Source organism: Oncorhynchus clarkii, chromosome 20 (genome assembly GCF_045791955.1).
Source record: "Oncorhynchus clarkii lewisi isolate Uvic-CL-2024 chromosome 20, UVic_Ocla_1.0, whole genome shotgun sequence".
Taxonomy (NCBI): domain Eukaryota; kingdom Metazoa; phylum Chordata; class Actinopteri; order Salmoniformes; family Salmonidae; genus Oncorhynchus; species Oncorhynchus clarkii.
Window position 1 is genome coordinate 60415829 of NC_092166.1, and position 20793 is coordinate 60436621.

Consider the following 20793-nt stretch of genomic DNA (forward strand, 5'->3'; position numbering starts at 1 on the left):
GTGGCGAGATCCTGAGGCCCACTGTAGTGCCATTCATCCGCCACCATCATGTTTCAGCACGATAATGCACGCCCCCATTCCTGGAATGTGAAAATGTCCCAGTTGTCACCCATTGATAATGTTAGGGATGCTCTGGATCGACAGGTAGGTCAGCGTGTTCCAGTTCCCACCAATATCCGGCAACTTTGCACAGCCATTGAAGAGGAGTGGGACAACATTCCAGAAACAACAGCCTGATCAACTCTGAGAAGCAGATGTTGCGTGGTATGAGGCAAATGGTGGTCACACCCAATACCGACTGGTTTTCCAATCCATGCTTTTTTTAATGAGTCTGTGACCAACAGATGCATATGTATTCCCAGTCATGTGAAATCCATAGATAAAGGCCTATTTGAATGCATTTCAATTGACTGATTTCCTTATATGAGCTGTAACTCCGTAAGATCTTTGAAATTGTTGCATATTGCGTCAATATTTTTGTTTAGTGTACATTCCATAACAAGTGAAAGCAAAGGGAGTCTGGTTAAAACTCAAATCATATTTTTATTGATGTACTAGGTGGAAGTACAGTATCAGTATGTAAGCAGTTAGTATATTTCATTGTTTAATGCAATATGGCAAAATCCTACTCTGTAGTCCTTCCAAGTTGCTCATTGCCAGAATGTTGTGAACCATAACCTTTTTACATAAATCTAATAAAATAGCTTAATGCCTTGTTCATTGATGGCTAGTATGGAGTTCTGTTTACGTAACAGTATCAGTGTAATAAGAGCGAATTACTCTACCAAAGCATTTTGCTATACTTTTACATAATGCTATCACAATACACACTCATTACAAAATAAAAGATTGTCAGTATTATCAATAAAAATGGCATACAACCCATTGCTGAAATGATAATTTATTCAAACTGCATTCATTTTGTTGGTTATAAACTGAAACCATAATGCTTTGACACTGAAGCAGAAAATGAAACAAAACCATAACCAATTAAAACTATATAAAATGTGAAGCACACATGTCTGAATTCAATTTCCCTCCACCCAGACAAAGCCTCTATAATAAATCTGTCCTGCAGCGTGTGCCGTCCTTTGGTCTGACATGCGTGTTTGGAAACATGCGAGTGCAAGACCAAGTCAAGCTTCAGCGCTTGATTAAGATGGCGGGAAGGATAATTTGTATGGATCAAGAATCAGCCACCAACCTATACACAAAACTAAAACGTGAAAGCATTTTACAGGACAGTACACATCCCCTTCACTCAAAACTCAGTCGCAGCAGCAGCCGGAGAAGGGGAAAGAGACTTCTTCAAAAGAAAATCAAAACCGATAGATATGGGGACTCTTACTCCAACAGTCATTAGGCTGTATAAGTGTCTGTTGGTCCCTCGAGTCTTCAGCATATTGCACTTTCATTTTAAATGTGTAGCTATAGCACTTTGAATGAATTATATTGTGCCGTTTCTCGGTTTTCATGTACAGTCTTCAGCACATGACCAAATTAATTTCCCCGATGGGATAATAAAGTGGATCTAAATGCAATTTTCCTGCATAGTCTACAGTAGGGCACAAATGAAAGATAAATATGGTAATTTTAAAACAAATTGACTTTCATAGGACTATTTTTTTTCACCCATTAGCAACTTCATTCATTTTTGCAGATGATCAGATATTCAGGTAGGGCCTGGTGACCATTGAAGATGACATAGGTGTCCACACCCCCTTTCACGCTGTCATAAAGAGTGATGGGGTCTCCACTGGGCATCACCGGTGGCACAATAAGATCTGGTGAGCCATGTGTGGACTTCCCTGTCAGCACTTGCGCCTCAACGAAGTACAGGTATGCCTCGTCTGCCAAGCCTTTCCACTGCTTCTTTGCCCCATCCACGCTGCCACTGAAGTAGATCCCCTCTCCATAGCTTTGCACTACGGATGAAAGTAACACATCAATAATGAAATTAAAGATGCACTATCCAGAAATCGCTCCATTTCCTGGTTGCTAAAATTTGAATAGTTGGCCTAATTTCAGTTTGTGACAAAACAAGCAAGTATAGTGTAGAGAATCATTTTGACATCTAACCCACTGAAATATATTCTCCACAACCAAAAATATTGTATTTTCAGCTGTTCAAAGCTGGTATTCAAAACCTAAACTTAAGAACAGGAAGCACAGAAATAGAACAAATCTACACTTCTTAGACTTGCTTTCAATGAGTGACCGATCTATAAAACACATTTTTATGTGAATTTGGTTGGGTCTAGAATATTCAGAGGTGGAAACTTTGTGGGAATTACCATGTTAAATGTAGATGTTTTTTGCATTGGATATAAACTCAGCAAGAAAGAAACATCCTCACACTGTCAACTGCTTTTCTCTTCAGCAAATTTAACATGTGTAAATATTTGTATGAACATAAAAATCAACAGACATAAACTGAACAAGTTCCACAAACATGTGACTGACAGAAATTGAATAAATTGTCCCTGAACAAAGGGTGTGTGGCCACAAGCTGCATTAAGTACTGTGGTGCATCACCTCCTCATGGACTGCACCAGTTTTGCCAGTTCTTGCTGTGAGATGTTACCCCACTCTTCCAGCAAGGCACCTACAAGTTCCCAGACATTTCTGGGGGGAATGGCCCTATCCCTCATCCTCCAATCCAACATGTCCCAGACGTGCTCAATGGGATTTGGGATTGAGATCCGGGCTCTTCGCTGGCCATGGCAGAACACTGACATTCCTGTCTTGCAGGAAATCACGCACAGAATGAGCAGCATGGCTGGTGGCATTGTCATGCTGGAGGGTCATGTCAGGATGAGCCTGCAGGAAGGGTACCACGAGGGAGGAAGAGGTCTTCCCTGTAATGCACAGCATTGAGATTGCCTGCAATGACAACAAGCTCAGTCCGATGATGCTGTGACACACCGCCCCAGACCCTGACGGACACTCCACCTCCAAATTGATCCCGCTCCAGAGTACAGGCCTCGGTGTAACGCTCATTCCTTCAACGATAAACGAGAATCCGACCATCACCCCTGGTGAGACAAAACCGCGACTCGTCGTTAAAGTGCACTTTTTGCCAGTCCTGTCTGGTCCAGCGACGGTGGGTTTGTGCCCATAGGCAACGTTGTTGCCGGTGATGTCTGGTGAGGACCTGCCTTACAACAGGCCTACAATCCCTCAGTCCAGCCTATTGCAGACAATCTGAGCACTGATGGAGGGATAGTGCGTTCCTGGTGTAACTCGGGCAGTTGTTGTTGCCATCCTGTACCTGTCCTGCAGGTGTGATGTTCGGATGTACCGATCCTGTGCAGGTGTTGTTACACGTGGTCTGCCATTGCGAGGACGATCAGCTGTCCGTCCTGTCTCCCTGTAGCGCTGTCTTAGGCGTCTCACAGAACGGACATTGCAATTTATTGCCCTGGCCACATCTGCAGTCCTCATGCCTCCTTGCAGCATGCCTAAGGCACTTTCACGCAGATGAGCAGGGACCCTGGGCAGCTTTCTTTTGGTGTTTTTCAGTCAGTAAAAAGGCCTCTTTAGTGTCCTAAGTTTTCAGAACTGTGACCTTAATTGCCTACCGTCTGTAAGCTGTTAGTGTCTTAACAACCGTTCCACAGGTGCATGTTCATTAATTGTTTATGGTTCATTGAACAAGCATGGGAAACGGTGTTTAAACCCTTTACAATGAAGATCTGTGAAGTTATTTCAATTTTTACGAATTATCTTTGAAAGACAGGGTCCTGGATAAGGGACGTTTCTTTTTTTGCTGAGTTTATTTACCATATGGAGACAGAAACAAACATTTTACCTTATCATATGTAGACATTGCAAATGATTAAATCCTTCCAATAGAAAAAAACCAAAAAAACAATTGAGTTACAAATTGAACTTTAATTAAATTAGTTTACTCTTCACATGGGATGATTTCTCTGAACAAAATAAATAAAATATTGAATGATCCCCAATGCTCAATTACATCTCCCAAAAATGTTGTCAACATACATCTGTAAAATGATAGGCTAGAAACTAAAGCTTTGGTTGTCTTCCTCTCAGGCTTCAATGTCTTCTCCTTGGACGTCCTCAATGTCCACCTTTTGAACATCAGATTCTGAGGCCGCATCTTCACTGTCACTTTCTAACCTTGTTGAGGATGGCTCGTTGTCAGGCTCAAAAAGACTCAAATTTGCCCCGGATAGCCACCAATTTTTCAACCCTTGTATTGGTCAACCTGTTGCATGCTTTTGTGTGTGTTCCAAAACAGGAACCAGTTGCGCTCTGAGGCGGCTGATGTTGGTGGGATTTGGAGGATGATGGAGGCAACAGGGGAAAGAGCCTCAGATCCACAAAGTCCCTTCCACCAGGTGGCTGATGAGATCCGTTGGCACAACTAGCATATTGCATCTCCATCCCAAAGTCCTTGCTTGGAAGTGTACTTCACCAGACTGCCAAGAAACATGCCCTCATCCAGGCCAAGGTGGCGAGACACAGTAGTGATGACACCATAGGCCTTGTTGATATCTGCACCAGACAGGATGCTCTTGCCAGGATACTTGGAGTCCAACATGTATGCTGCGGCATCTATGGGCATCAGGCTTAAGTCTTCACACTTTTTGATGTATTTCAGAACAGCAGTTTCCTCTGCTTGGAGCAACAGTGAAGTGGGCAGGGCAGTACGGATTTATCTTACATCTGCAAGCAGAGTCTGAACATCAGACAGGATGGCATTGTCTCCCTCAAGTCGTGCAATGGCTACTGCTATTGGTTTCAGGAGTTTCAGGCTGCTTACCACTCTCTCCCAAAATACATCATCCAGGAGGATCCGCTGATGGGGCTGTCCATATCGGCAGACTGTGATATGGCCATTTCTTGGAGAGACTCCTTCCCCTCCAGGAGACTGTCAAACATAATTACAACACCACCCCAACGTGTGTTGCTGGGCAGCATCAATGTGGTTGGCTCTCTTGTAGAGTGTATCCATTGTTTTCAGTGTCATGATGTCCTTGAGGAGCAGATTCAATGCATGAGCAGCAAAGTCAATGGGTGTGATGGGAGGGTAGGACACCACTTTAGACCAAGCAGCCTTCATGTTCGCAGCATTGTCTGTCACCAGTTCAAATGCCTTCTGTAGTCCAAGGTCATTAATGACTGCCTTCAGCTCCTCTGCAATGTAGAGACCGGTGCATCTTGCACCTTGTGTGTCTGTGCTCTTGTAGAATACTGGTTGAGGGGTGGAAATGTAGTTAATTATTCCTTGCCCACGAATATTCAACCAACCATCAGAGATGACTGCAATACAGTCTGCTTTCTCTATGATTTGCTTGACCTTCACTTGAACTCTGCAAATGAGTAGATTAAACATCTCTGGTTGGAGGGGTGTATGCTGGGCGAAGAAAATTCAGAAATATCTTCCAATACACATTGCCTGTGAGCAGAGGTGAACCAGTTGAATACACAGCTTAAGCAAGCCATTCATCAGCATTTATTTGACTACATTCCTCCATTGAGTCAAAAAAACTTCTGATTCCAGCAGGACCATGAGCTGTTGCTATCGATAAGGTGTCATTCATCATTTTCACCTCAAATAGAAGTATAGGGACTTTTGTCAGAGGTTAATTGCTGTGAGCGCTGAGGGAACTTTATGCACTTGGCCAGATGATTCTGCATCTTTGTTGCATTCTTCACATATGATTTGACACAGTATTTGCAAATGTACTAAGCTTCTCCTTCTACATTTGCTGCAGTGAAAGGTCTCCACACATCAGATGGTGCAAATTCCGGAACGTTTCCGACCCTTTGCAACCCTAGTTGGGTCACCCAGAAGGTTACATATCGCAGTAATACATTAAATGAATTGCTTCACAACAATTATTTCAGAGCTATTCTTTAAACACAGTGCTGGTTCCATAAAAATAGAACACAAAGAATGTCATTAGAATGAATAGAATTACTTTTCATTCAAGGGTTGCACCTCGGTTGCCTCATGCCATTGTTATCAAAGTTCTACAGATGCCTCAGCCATAGTTGCGCCTAAAAGTTGAGCGGTGACCAGTCATTCTGAACAGGGGCTAGTGACTGTTTGGTCTAAATTACACTGTAGCGGCCAGGTAATACGATGACATTGCTAAAGTAGGCAAATTATTAGTCGGAAACAACTTTGCCATCATTATGATGTTGTCAAATTTACTTTAGACAGCAATGTTGACTTTAGTGGGCAAAGTTCATCAGCTCCAATTGAGAATGCATTAAGCAGAATATGCAGTTGCAATATTGTGACGCAATGTACAACTCATGAATAGGTGGCTTCTCTCTTACCGTCAGGTGATGCAAACTCCCTCTGGAAGCCCACTCTGGTGAGCAGATGACAGTATTGCGCTGGCAGGCGCTGGTACATTCGCTGAGAGGTAGACACGTCCAACTGCTTCTTTTTAAGCTCGAAGACCTGCTTCAGGGCACGGTTCTCCACTTTCTCAACCTGTAACACATTTGCCATAACCATATTTGATTGGTTATCAAGCAGTTAATATCACAGATTTAACATTAAAGGTGCAATCTGTTGTTTCTTGTGTGGACACTCACCCTGACAATATTAAGCCCGGGAAAATTCTGCTGTCTTTGTCTATAGTCAGAACTGCTCTCGTCAACAGGCTTCCTTGCGGAACTAGTGGAAGTGTTCAGGCCCATGTCAGTCTCCTCTTCTTTTGCGAAATCCTCTTGGACTTTGCAGCACATGGCTTCCACCTCTAATACAGCAGCTGTGACATCTCTAGAAGCCCCATGGATGTTCACGCCGGCACAACCATCTTTGAAGAACACCTCAATGGAAACTTTGAACTTGGTCTGAAAGGTCAGCAGCTTTCCAACCTCATGTTCACCAAAGTGCTGGATGAAATTGTTGCGAATGGTGAAGCCATTCTTGGAGACAGCGTAGAAAACAGAAAACAACCAGGACCTGACCTCTTTTAATGTCTCATCAAAGGCACTGCTGAGCTCGATATATGGTTGTGCGCTTTCCCTTGGATTTCTGGACTCAAAATGGCCAGTTGTGGGCTCAAATACTTGCAGACGAGACACAAAAAATAATAATTTAATCCAAAATACTGCATGCATAGTGCAAAAACCGCTGTAATAAATATGTTGTATCAAGAGTTCTGTTAACACACAAATGATAATAACATACCACTTCTACTTCTTTTGACTGGGATCTCACCTTGAGCGGAGGCACTGTTGAAGGAGCTAGAATATTGTGTTGCGCCTTGAAGAGATTTCAGTTTGTCTTCAAAAGCCTGTGGAAAAGAGCAGAAATATGTGATGACTGGTAACTAGGCTATATCAACTCTGGTGTCCATAAGAAGACAGACGGCAAAGAAATGAAGTATTTTGGTTTAGAAATGTATCATATTCGCAACTCTTCAGTTCAAAAACGGCTAAGGCATTTAATTTCAAAAGAGTGAAATCGTCAAAGAGCTGTGGGACGATTACCAGGCCACAAAGGATTAGTATAAAAATGACTGATAATACTTTGATCGTAATAATAATACTTTTACCCTATATGTCTCAGTGTCGTCTGGATATATAACATAATAGATATTCATGTTCGTGCCATTGTTTTGCTTGGCAAATTTCACTGCTGTGTCCATCATAATCTGGGCAACCTCTTGCTTGTTGAAGCCCAACGCACCAGTACCAATGGCTGGAAAGGAGATTGATGGCAGCTGTTTTTTTTGGGCCATGCCCAGACACTTTGAGATGATGTCACCAAGAATCTGTCATGACAAGAATACAGAAAGCTTACAAATTACTTGTCCAGTTTTTTTATTCTATACGTTATATTTCTAACTATATTTTACTATGTCTCTAGTCCAGATCTTTGATATACTACCGTTAACATATTGCTAGGAACAAGGTAGGATAACTTTTGTGTTTGATCGCAACAGTACATTTTTAGTGTAGTTGAATATCTAAAAACCTTATTTGCATTTACCTTAACAGATGCTTGACCTTTGTGAGGACATATCGTGTGGTACACGTAACTGCATGATAAATTGTGTCCAGCGGTCTCAATAACGTCACTGTATTTGTTGTGGTAGCAATTCGATATCTCCACCTGTATGCCTTCTCCAGCCTCGCCCCGAATTGCTTTGGATATTGCCCCGGATGACAAATCAAGGTTGGAAGAAATTGTGTTCACAATGCCGCCCGTCTGTCAATAAAAGACGAGCAAGAGAGAATATCAGTTAATAACAGTTAAGCTTTTCATATATTTGGAAATATGTTCCAAATGCTGAACCAGAGCCAAATATTCATTCAATTCTGATTATTTATCCTTTTTATGTCCCATTTTCTTTTAATTGTACCTTCTGTTTCTCAATGTATCCTTGTTTGAGGTTCAGAGTGACATTGTTGACTTTCATGAAAGTTGAGCCTTTTCCGTGACTCACAACTTTACTGTATGAAGCTTTAGGTTGCAGCCACTGAGCAGCCGCTGGTTGACTGTGTGAAACCGATGACCCCAGTACTTCACGGCATGCTCTCTCCATCTCCCCAGCCGATAGGTCATCGTGATTGACCAGGCGAACCTCTAAAGGAGCCCCGGAGTAATTGTGATCATGGTAGTGTTTCAGGGTTTTAACAATGACGTCTGCACAGAGTGGCAGGGGAAAGTTGAACAAGCCAGAACTTATAGCAGGAATGGCAACAGACTTCAGATTATGTTTCTTTACCTCCTCTAGAATGTTTCTAACAACCTTTTCAAGTTTTGGTGTGGCATTATCAACATCACATTTTTTGGGGTTGTATGGTAGGCTTGGACCAACGGCATGAATGATCTTCTTGAATGGAAGGTATCCAGGTTGGGCAACGATGGCACCTCCCGTTAACAACTTTCCGTTGGCCTTTATGTACTGGTCACTCTCTTGCTGGATACCTGGGCCACCGGCATCGCTAAGCGCCTTGGCGAGACCTCCCCCATGACTGAGGTTTTCATTGGCCGCGTTGACCACAGCCTCTACGCCACGGTGAGTGGTAAGGTCGTCCCTCCATACAGACACCCTGAGGCCCTTGGACAGCAGGGTAGAAAACCTCATCTCAGGCTTCATGGACTGTCCTGCACCGGCAACATCCACACCATGGAGTACGGCAGTGCATCCAAACTTGCTTTGCAGGGCGTAAGTCAGAGCTGGTCCACATTGGCCCAGGATGCTCACTATCTCCTCCCCCAGAGGGAAATTATCTGACTTGGCCATGGCTCACACAATACAGGGTATCCAATGTTGTTCTGAGGACTGAGGAAAACATGAGTGTAAGGTGTCATATGCAATCAAGGCATACATTACACAAGTCAAATGAGCTTCTTATGAACATGACAACCTTTAATTATAGAAGGTTTTTTTTTTGTAATAGTCTACATTATGTAATTCCGATTTGATTATTTTTTATTTTTTTCATTCACATGGTCTAGCTTACATTACCAACAAACTATCAAGGTGCATGTTGTTCTAATAACTAAATATGATTGTATCCCCTATTCATTTGATAATTATGAAAACAATACTTTATTCACATCAGAGGAACTCTATAGGCTGGGACATCAGATCAAATTGTTTTGCTGGAACAACACTGACCTTGAGGACTAGGCTATAATCAAAACTGAAAGTAAACTTACTTGATTGATCTGGATAAATAAGTACATTAAAAAAAAAGACTAGTCAATAATATCGCTCACAAGCTCAACAATATTGAATTTAATATTACATTCGAGTAAAGCATAAATATCGCAGGGTGTAAATTAGGGTTGAATGGCGGGAACCCGCTTACCGAGATTTACCGCACAAAACCACTCCATTTTCCCAGTATAAATAATTGCAAGAACAAATGGTAAATTATTTCTATGAACAGCATGGCATGAAATGGAACTGTTAAATGATGTGATGTTTAAACATCACGGCGTCTCTATGGCCTCTGCATGATCAAATCAATGCTCAAGGTGGGGACGTGGTAACTTTTTGATTTGTGACAGGTACAATTGCTGCAGCATACATAAAGTAATATAAAGACGTGCATTTACTTATTGCAGTTGCAGAGTTATAAAAAAACAGCAGGAGAAAGAGTCAGCCTACTAATTATACAAATAGGCCACATTAGATTTTAAAATCAAATTTGCTAGCCTATTACTTGCAACTTTGTAGGCTGCAACAGAATGGTGGTTTGAACTGTGTGTGTGTAATTCCAATACAATAACACAGTTCACACTCAAATTAGCCTACTGGAGCTAGTTTCACTTAATTACTCGAGACAGCATATACAGTGCATTCGGAAATAAAATATTTAGACCACTTGACTATTTTCGCATTTTTATGTTACAGCCGTATTCTAAAATGGATTAAAGGAATAAAACATCCCCACAATCTACACACAACCCCCCCATAATGACAAAACCTGTTTTTGCTTTTAGAAATGTTTGCAAAAAACATTTGAGGTGTTCCTCCTATTCTTCTCTACAGATCCTCACAAGCTGTGTCAGGTTGGATGGGGTGTGTCGCTGCGCAGCTAATCGCAGGTTTATCTAGAGATGTTAGATCGGGTTCAAGTCTGGGCTCTGGCTGGGCCACTCAAGGACATTGAGACTTGTCCTGAAGCCACTTCTGTGTTGTCTTGGCTGTGTGCTTAGGGTCATTGTCCTGTTGGAAGGTGAACCTTTGCCCCAGTCTGAGGTCCTGAGTGCTCTGGAGCAGGTTTTCAGCAAGGATCTCTGTACTTCACTCCATTCAATCGTTCTCTTGATCCTGAGTAGTCTCCCAGTCCCTGCCGCTGAAGAAAAAAAAAAACCATACCCACAGCATGATGCTGCCACCACCATACTTCATCGTAAGGATGGTGCCAGGTTTCCTCCAGATGTGATACTTGGCATTTCATCAGACCAGAGAATATTGTTTCCTCATGGTCTGAGAGTCTTTACGTGCCTTTTGGCAAACACCAAGCAGGCTATCATGTGCATTTTACTGAGGAGTGGCTTCCGTCTTGCCATTCTACCATAAAGGCATGATTGGTGGAGTGCTGCAGAGATGATTGTTCTATCTGCACAGAGAAACTCTGAAGCTCTGTCAGTGACCATCGGGTTCTTGGTCACATCCCTGACCAAGGCCATTCTCCCCCGTTTGTGCAGTTTATCCAGGCAGCCAGCTCTAGGAAGTGTCTTGGTGGTTCCAAACTTCTTCCATGTAAGAATGTTGGAGGCCACTGTGTTCTTGGGGACCTTCAATACTGAAGAAATGTTTTGTTACCCTTCCCCAGATCTGTGCCTCGACACAATCCTGTCTTGGAGCTCTACGGAGAATTCCTTCGACCTCATGGCTTGGTTTTTGCTCTGACCATGCACTGTCAACTGTGGGACCTTACATAGACAGGTGTGTGCCTTGCCAAATCATGTCCAATCAACATAATTTTCCACAGGTCAAGTCGTAGAAACAGGATGCACCGGAGCTCAATTTCGAGTCTCTCAAGTTCAGTCCCTTTGCTGTAAGTAGTGTATTTCTGTTTTTTTTAATGGGCTATTGTGTGTAGATTGATAGGGTGAAAAACATTTGATCCATTTCAGAATAAGGCCGTAAAGTAACAAAATGTGGAAAAAGTCAACGAGTCGATACATTCCGAAGGCACTGTACTCTACCAGTGTATAGCTGCTGGTGCAATAAGTAGGGGGGATATAATGTCTCCAGTTGTATCCATTAGCTACGGACTGTTACAACTTTTGAAGCAGTGTGTCGAACTAGACATTTGAGTATTTCGCTACATTGTACATCAAAAAGAGGAAGCGAAAGGGAGATGGTTTGTTGAAGAATGGTAGAAAGTGTAAGCAGACTGAGCTGTACGCCAGATCGAAGAGAGGAGAAATGGAAGGGAATGAGGGTGAAGTATCGGAGCCCAAGGCTTGCACCGAGGGTCAGGATAAAGAGGAGTCTGGAGTGAAGTGAAGGGGGGACATTTCTTTTTAAAAAGTGGACCCTTTCCTTTTGGCTGAGCCATTTGTGGTTTCAGGGTGGATGAAAACAGAGTTGGGTGCTGTGGAATCGGTGAGGGAAACCAGAAGTGGTTTGTGATAGTTTGTTTATGCTGATCAGAAGGAGCAGGCGCTCCACCTTAAACGAATGGTGGCAAGAGATGTGAATTGTTTTGCCCTCAAGAAAAGGGTGCCATTGAAAAGAGTGATTATTGGGGTAGCAGTAAATGTGAAAGTTGACCAACTGAAGGGGAAGATTACCGGAAGGGATGCACGATATATCGGTGAACATAACGGAATCGGACGATATAACATAAAAATGCCAACATTGTTATAAGCCCAACATCTAGTTTTACGCCGACATTTATAACTGATGTCAAAGCTACCTGTATAAAAACATACGTACAGTTGAAGTCGGAAGTTCACAAACATTTAGTTGGAGTCATTAAAACTCGTTTTTCAACCACTGCACAAATTTCTTGTTAACAAACTATAGTTTTGGCAAGTCGGTTAGGACACCTACTTTGTTGGAAAAATTACTTGCGTCATGCACAATTGTTTACAGACATTATTTCACTTATTCACTGTATCACAATTCCAGTGGGTCAGAAGTTTACATACACCAAGTTGACTGTGCCTTTAAAACAGCTTGAAAATTCCAGAACATTATGTCATGGCTTTAGAAGCTTTTGATAGGCTAATTGACATCATTTGAGTCAATTGGAGGTGTACCTGTGGATGTATTTCAAGGCCTACCTTCAAACTCAGTGCCTCCTTGCTTGACATCATGTGAAAATGAAAAGAAATCAGCCAAGACCTCCCAAAAAAATTGTAGACCTCCACAAATCTGGTTCATCCTTGGGAGCAATTTCCAAATGCCTGGGGGTACCATGTTCATCTGCTCAAACAACAGTACGCAAGTATAAACACCTCGGGATCACGCTGCCGCCATACCGCTCAGGAAGGAGACGTGTTCTGTATCCTAGAGATGAACATACTTTGGTGCAAAAAGTGCAAATCAATCCCAAAACAACAGCAAAAGGACCTTGTGAAGATGCTGGAGGAAACCGGTACAAAAGTATCTATATCCACAGTAAAATGAGTCCTATATAGACATAACCTGAAAGGCCGTTCAGCAAGGAAGAAGCCACTGTTCCAAAACCATCATAAAAAAAAAGCCAGACTACGATTTGCAACTGCACATGGGGACAAAGATCATTATTTTTGTCCTCTGGTCTGATGAAACAAAAATAGAACTGTTTGGCCATAATGACCATTGTCATGTTTGGAGGAAAAAGGAGGAGGCTTGCAAGCCGAAGAACACCATCCCAACTGTGAAGCACGGTGGTGACAGCATCATGTTGTGGGGGTGCTTTGCTGCAGGAGGGACTGGTTCCATTCACGAAATAGATGGCTTCATGAGGAGGTAAATTATGTGGATATATTGAAGCAAAATCAAGACATCAGTCAGTAAGTTAAAGCTTGGTCGCAAATGGGTCTTCCAAATGGACAATGACTCCAAGCATATACTTCCAAAGTTGTTGCAAATGGCTTAACCTTTTTGGGATAGGGGGCAGCATTTTCACTTTTGGATGAATCGTGTGCCCAGACTGAACTGCCTCCTACTCTGTCCCAGATACTAATATATGCATATTATTATTAGTATTGGATAGAAAACTCTGAAGTTTCTAAAACTGTTTGAATGATGTCTGAGTATAACAGAACTCATATGGCAGGAAAAACTGAGAAAAATCCAACCAGGAAGTGGGACATCTGAAGTTTGTAGTTTTTCAAAGCTTGGCCTACCAAATGCACATTGAGATATGGAGGTGGTTGCACTTCCTAGGGCTTCCACTAGATGTCAACCGTCTTTAGAAACTGGTTTGAGGATTCTACTATAAAGGAGGGGCTCATAAGACCTCCGAGTCAGTGGTCTGGCAGAGAGCCTTGGTCTCATGACACACACTCCCGACAGAGTTACTTCTCGTTCCAGAGCTTTTCTGAAGACAAAAGGAATTCTCCGGTTGGAACATTGATGTTTTATGTTAAAAACATCCTAACGATTGCTTAAAATACATCGCTTGACATGTTTCTAAAGGACTGTAACGGAACTTTGAGTTTTTGTCTGGATGAAGTGCCTGTGCCTCATGAAGATGGATTACTGGGCTGAACACGCTAACAACAAGTGGCTATGGACATAAATGATGGAACTTTATGGAACAAATCAGTCATTTATTGTAGAACTGGGATTCCTGGGTAAGTGAACATTTATGGTGCTGTTTCTAACTTTGTTGATTCCAAAATGGCCGATATTCCTCTGGCTGTTTTGGGTTCTGAGCGCCGTTCTCAGATTATGCTTTTTCTGTAAAAAAATATAATCGGTCGACCTCTAATTAATGTTCTCCACAAGACGATGAAATGGTACAAGACATTCTATCATTTCATCGACATTGCTGTAGTGAATGCATTCATCCTACACAAGGAAATGGCTAAGAGCTGTGGAAAGCCCCCCCATCTCACAGCTAGCCTTCAGAGAGCTGCTCATCAGGGAGCTTGCTGGCTACAGCGCCACATTCTGGCCCCTCTACCTCTGTCCCTTCTGCTCCTGCCACAAGTGGTGTCCATCTGCCCAAATGTATTTCTGCAGGCATGGATGTGCCTCAGGGCCAAAAGGGCACGGCATGGAGACGTCATTGTGTTCTTTGCAAAATGAAGTCCCCCATCACCTGCACCACATGCTTGGTGATGAGAGCAACAAGATTTGTTACGTTTAGCCTTGGTCATTGTATAATTTTATGTACAATTGTACAAAATTGGGCTGTTTGCAGACTTCAGAACTTATTTGCCCAGCTTTACAGCAGAAAGAGAATGCTATGGCACATGGCATCAGCAGCACAATATTGTGTAGAGGACTGTGAGGGTCTTCCAAATATTGAAAGTGTGTAAATAGCCACCCTTGATAATAGCCACCCTTGATATTTTGTAAATGTGGGGGGGGGTTATTTTCTTCAAAATTTATAACTTCACCAATTTGGCCACTTGGGTACATTTGGGCAACTTGTGGGACACCTGGGTGACTTCATGCTAACTGTCATGTGGCACACTCATTCCAGAAGTTATCATTCTGAAACTTTGCACAAGTACTGTTGCCCTCATGTTTTTCCCTGAAATTGAGGTAGAGTCATTAAAGTGACTATGCATTGATGACAGAGAATAGCAGTGGTGTAAAAGAGGGGGAGAGGGCAATGCAAATAGTCTGGGTAGCCATTTGATTGGGTGTAGAAGTTGTTTAGAAGCCTCATGGACCTAGACTTGGTGCTCCGGTACCGCTTGCCATGCGGTAGCAGAGAGAACAGTCTATGACTGGGGTGGCTGGAGTCTGACAATTTTTAGGGCCTTCCTCTGATACCGCCTGGTATAGAGGTCCTGGATGGCAGGAAGCTTGGCCCTGGTGATGTACTGGGGCGTTCGTACTACGCTCTGTAGTGCCTTGGGGTCGGAGGACGAGCAGTTGCCATACCAGGCAGTGATGCTCTCAATGGTGCAGATTTAAAACCTTTTGAGGATCTGAGGACCCATGCCAAATCTTTTCAGTCTCCTGAGGGGGAATAGGTTTTGTCGTGCCCTCTTCACGACTGTCTTGGTGTGCTTGGACCATATTAGTTTGTTGATGTGGACACCAAGGAACTTGAAGCTCTCAACCTGCTCCACTGCAGCCCAGTCAATTAGAATAGGGGCATGCTCGGTCCTCCTTTTCCTGTAGTTTGCAATCATCTCCTTTGTCTTGATCACGTTGAGGGAAAGGTTGTCCTGGCACCACATGGCCAGTTCTCTAAACTCCTCCCTATAGGCTATCTCATCGTTGTCGGTGATCAGGCCTGCCACGGTTGTGTCTGCAAACTTAATGGTGTTGGAGTCGTGCTTGGCCGTGCAGTCATGAGTGAACAGGGAGTACAGGAGGGGACTGAGCACACATCCCTGAGAGGCCCCAGTGTTGAGGATAAGCGTGGCACGTTTTGTTACCTTCCCGACAGGAAGTCCAGGATCCAGTTGCAGAGGGAGCTGTTTAGTCCCAGGGTCCTTAGCTTTGTGATGAGCTTTGAGGGCAATATGGTGTTGAACGCTGAGCTGTAGTCAATGAATAGCATTCTGTACATAGGTGTTCCTTTTGTCCAGGTGGGAGAGGGCAGTGTGGAGTGCAATAGAGATTGCATCATCTGTGGCTCTGTTTGGGCGGTATGCAAATTGGAGTGGGTCTAGGGTTTCTGAGATAATGGTGTTGATGTGAGCCATGACCAGCCTGTCAAAGCACTTCATGGCTACAGATATGACTACCGACCCGTAGCACTCACTTACACAGGTTACCTTAGTGTTCTTGGGCACAGGGACTATCGTGGTATGTGTGAAACATGTTGGTATTAGACTCGGACAGAGAGAGGTTGAAAACGCCTTTAAACCATCGTAGAAGATGTTCCAACTTTACCACAGTGCCAGTTTACTTTTTTATATTGTCAGAATGTGAGCACTCAAGCGTTTCAATCGCAGGTGTGTATGCAATGCGCTGTCATGGTTGCTAAAGTTATACACTGTTCGCTCAATTTCAGTTTGTGAGAGAACAAGCACTAACTGGTGCTGCTGGGAATCATCTAAATCGCAGTGTAATATTTTCAATAAGCAAAAATATTTTGTTTTATAGTTGTTTGAAGCTGGTGGACCAAAACCGAAAGAGAGACTCAAGCGCGAGTCTTTGCCAAGTTACAGGAAATAAGATACAGGGGAGGGGAGATTGGTTTGGAATACAGTTCTGTTTCAATTCACCTAGCTTCTTCACAGGGGTAAAATCCTAAGAAATTATATGGGTGTGTTCGTAAATTCACTCTGGAATGTTTGAGTGCGTAAATACATATCGCTCTCTGAGCGTTCAAAGCGCACACTGGAAGCTCTGGCCGAGGAGTAGTGTTGATCCATCATACACTAATGAGAGAACACCGAACTCTGACCATTTCTCTCGCCCTAGCATAGCCTCTTAGGCTGTTTGTTATCTAGAACGTTGGTGACTGGTCCTGTGCTGCAGGCAATTTAATTACGTTTACTGACATGGTCATAGTCAACGGGTGTTGACAGTTCGTAAATTCCTCAGTTCTTCTGTGCTCTAGCACTCGGATGAGAGCACTTGACTCGGAGTAGATAGCCGGAGTGAATTTACGAACGCACAATGTGAAGCAGTTTTAAACACTTTCCAAATGTCGGTCTTGTTAGACACACTTCCTCTCTGCTTACACATGTCAAAATAAAAATCCTGCACGTGCGCCATAAATGGACAACAAATAGCCTACTATCCATGGATCCAAAACACACTCACAAGCAAAATACAGAAACGGGCTCTCTTTAAAACGAGCTTAATCTAACAGTCCGTTTCCAGATGACAATATCCCTCCCATTGTCACAACGTACCTACTGTACTTTTACATCAATCGAACCAACCAGCAAAGTTGCAAAGAAATAGTGAAGCTGCGTAGTCTACTCACCTGACGCCTTTGCTATAAACATTAGCTGCCAACTGACGAGTCGACTGGATATTCAAAAATATGGAATTCAATGCGTCGAGTCGTCGTCGACAAAGCTCAAAACTGAAAGAAATTATCAGTAAAATTAAATTTAAACACGCCCCCGTCTTGGAAGCGAAACATGATTAGGCTACCGTTCTCCTAGCAACACGATCGCGGATTTGTTTTTTTTCTTCAAAATAAGAGTCCCCCTGCAAAGACATGCTAAACTATGGTAGTATCGATTTTTTGGCGTTCTAGGGTGACCACATGTTCCGTATTGTGCGGGATAGTCCCGAATTTTGGCCCTTTGTCCTGTGTCTCGCAATCATGTCCGCATTTTATCAACAAATTCAAAACATATTGTATTCCTGTCAGACATTCCAACCCGTCTCTTGCAGTCACGTTATGGACAGAAACACCATACGGATGTGGTACTGGCAGTGGCGACCTGTCATCCGTCATTCAGAGCCCCACCTGTTTTGAGCCCCACATTTTTTGCAAATATATATATATATAAATTGGGGGATTGCCTGTTTTGATGTTATTTTGGCATTAATACTTGTCACATATCAATTTGCAAACAATTTAAAAAAAATAAAAATACAATTGAGTTAAAGCCGAAAACAAACAGGTAGCTCCAAAATGCAGGTGTTCAACCTAGCACAGTGCTTTCTGTGGTGGTGGTGCTGGCCTGCAGAAAATAGGAGCATTGCACCGTGATTGGCTCAGTGTTCTGTCACTCAAGGGGACACTCGGTCACCCGCCCTTAGTCGACATCAAATGTAAGCCCTTTGTGTCCTGCCATAGACTTAAATTAGAAGTGCCCTTCCAAGAAGGCTCAAGGTCATTGGCCAAAGATACAATTACATCAAATCACTTTATATCTACAGTAGCTTTGATTGGATTGATCATGTCAACGTCTTACTTTCAAAATCTTAGCTAGCAGTCATCATCATGAATCAAGTAGACAATATACTGGCAAATCCTTTTTAATCCTTGTCATATGAAGATAATTTATAGATAACATGTATCGGTGCTCATCGGCCATTGGACATAAACATTACACAATAAGTTGAAAATCGCAAATTCAACAATGAGTGGTTTGCATGGAATCGGTGACAGTGTCGGGAATAAACAAGCTCAAAATACGTTTTGAACGGTCATCCATCTTGGAATTGTAAATCCTTTCTCTTTCGTTGATGACAAAATTTGCCCACGAAGGACCGCCGCGTCACCTTCCTGTTCAAGTGAGCACATTACAATATCGAGAGTCCAAAAATGTCTTATATGCTGCTGCAGAAATGATGTAATATGCCAGGGAGATATGTATACTGCAGCTAAGAAAGTAACACTAACAACGGCCCATGTTCTGAAGTCTGTTGCTGTATATTCCAAAAGTGCTGAACAAGTAGTTATATTGACTAGTCCGTTCTGGCTCGGTCATTAATGTCTTCATCAAAATTACGGATTGCCTCTTATCCGCTTGTCGTCCACTAATAAAATAGTTTGTACATCTCAATTGTCAGTAGAAAGCACATTTGTTTAAGCAAGTCAGCCATACCAGCTGTTTTTTTTAAAGGCAGTAAATGAGGCTAAATGAACTGTTTCGCTGCCAGACAAGGCTACACTGTTAGCCAGGTGTAGCAGTGGTAAGATGTTGGGAGAGCTGCTGTTGAGAAAGCTTTGTGTAGGCCCTAACAGTTTGTGGGCACCTGTTTGTCACTGTTAGAGTGCAATTAATGTATTGTTTAGGGTTGTGTTGTGGCTTTGCTGGCATGCATCACACATTTTTTGTTTGTTGCTAAAATCCCCACTGGGTACTGGTGATGTTAGGAAACTTTGCAGTATTGAATTTTTTATGTATTATTTCATACATCGTTAGCCCAGAAAATCTTAAGTGTTATTACATACAGCCGGGAAGAAATGTTGGATATCAGAGCGGCCAGGAATATGACTTTCCCGAAGCGGATCCTTTGTCCGCAACACCCGAGGCATTTGAATGGATTCCAGAGGCCGACCCAAAGCAACACTGCCGTCTTCTAGTCAGACTTCGGTAGGCTTATATCCACCGCTTCCGAGTATATTACTCGCTAATGTCCAGTCCTTAGATAACAAAGTTAACAAAATCAGGGCTCTGCTTTCCAGAGAGATATCAGGGATTGTAACATACTCTGTTTCACGGAAATATGGCTCTCTCAGGATATGCTGTTGCTGTCAGTACAGCCACCTGGATTCTCAGTGCATCGCGCCGAATGGAATAAACATCTCTCCAGGAAGAAGAAGGTCGGGGCTGTATGTTTCATGATTAACGACTCATGGTGTAATGGTAACAACATACAAGAACTCAAGTCATTTTGTTAATCTGACCTAGAATTCCTCATAATCAAACGCCGACCATATTATCTCCCAAAATAATTATCTTCGGTTGTTGTTACAGCCGTGTATATCCCCCCTCAAGCCGATACCACGAAGGCCCTCAAGGAACTTCGCTGGACTTTATGCAAATTGGAAACCATATATCCTGAGGCTGCATTTATTGTAACTGGGGATTTTAACAAAGCAATTTTGAGGAAAAGGATACCTAAATTCTATCAGCATATCGACTGTAGCACTCGCACTGGAAAAACACTGGACCATTGTTATTCTAACTTCCGTGATGCATACAAGGCCCTCCCTTCGGCAAATCTGACCACGACTCCATTTTGCTCCTCCCTTCCTATAGGCAGAATCTCAAACAGGAAGTACCCATGCTAAGGACTATTCAACACTGGTCTGACCAATCGGAATCCATGCTTCAAGATTGTTTTGATCATGCAGACTGGGATATGTTCCAGGTAGCCTCAGAGAACAATATCGACGTACACGCTGATTCGGTGAGTGAGTTTATAAGGAAATGTATAGGAGATGTTGTACCCACTGTGACTATTAAAACCTACCCTAACCAGAAACCGTGGATGGATGGCAGCATTCGTGCAAAACTGAAAGAGTGTACCACTGGAATTAACCATGGCAAGGTGACTGGGAATATGGCAGAATACAAACAGTAGTCATTCCCTCCGCAGGACAATCAAACAAGCAAAATGTCAGTATAGAGACAAAGTGGAGTCACCATTCAACAGCTCAGACACAAGATGTATGTGTCAGGGTCTACAGACAATCACGGACTACAAAAGGAAAACCAGCCACGACGCGGACACCGTCTTGCTTCCAGACAAACTAAACACCTTCTTTTCCCGCTTTGATGAT

General features: G+C 42.8%; 1 protein-coding gene across 2 annotated transcripts; it reads right to left on the reverse strand.

Moving 5' to 3' along the window:
- Positions 1–523: 523 nt before the first annotated feature.
- LOC139376630 (poly(ADP-ribose) polymerase family member 9) lies at positions 524–18028 on the reverse strand. 2 transcript variants are annotated; one of them, XM_071119428.1, is made up of 8 exons: positions 17527–18028; positions 8358–9284; positions 7985–8203; positions 7548–7766; positions 7181–7286; positions 6580–7058; positions 6316–6475; positions 524–1925 (listed from the first exon to the last, which is right to left on the reverse strand). In XM_071119428.1, the coding sequence occupies exons 2-8, from the start codon at positions 9243–9245 to the stop codon at positions 1645–1647; spliced, it is 2352 nt and encodes a 783-aa protein (XP_070975529.1). In that variant the 5' UTR covers positions 9246–9284; positions 17527–18028; the 3' UTR covers positions 524–1644. The 2 variants fall into 2 exon arrangements, with proteins under 2 accessions (XP_070975529.1, XP_070975530.1); XM_071119429.1 differs by having other exon boundaries at positions 7211–7286; positions 17527–17958.
- Between the last annotated feature and the right edge of the window lie 2765 nt (positions 18029–20793).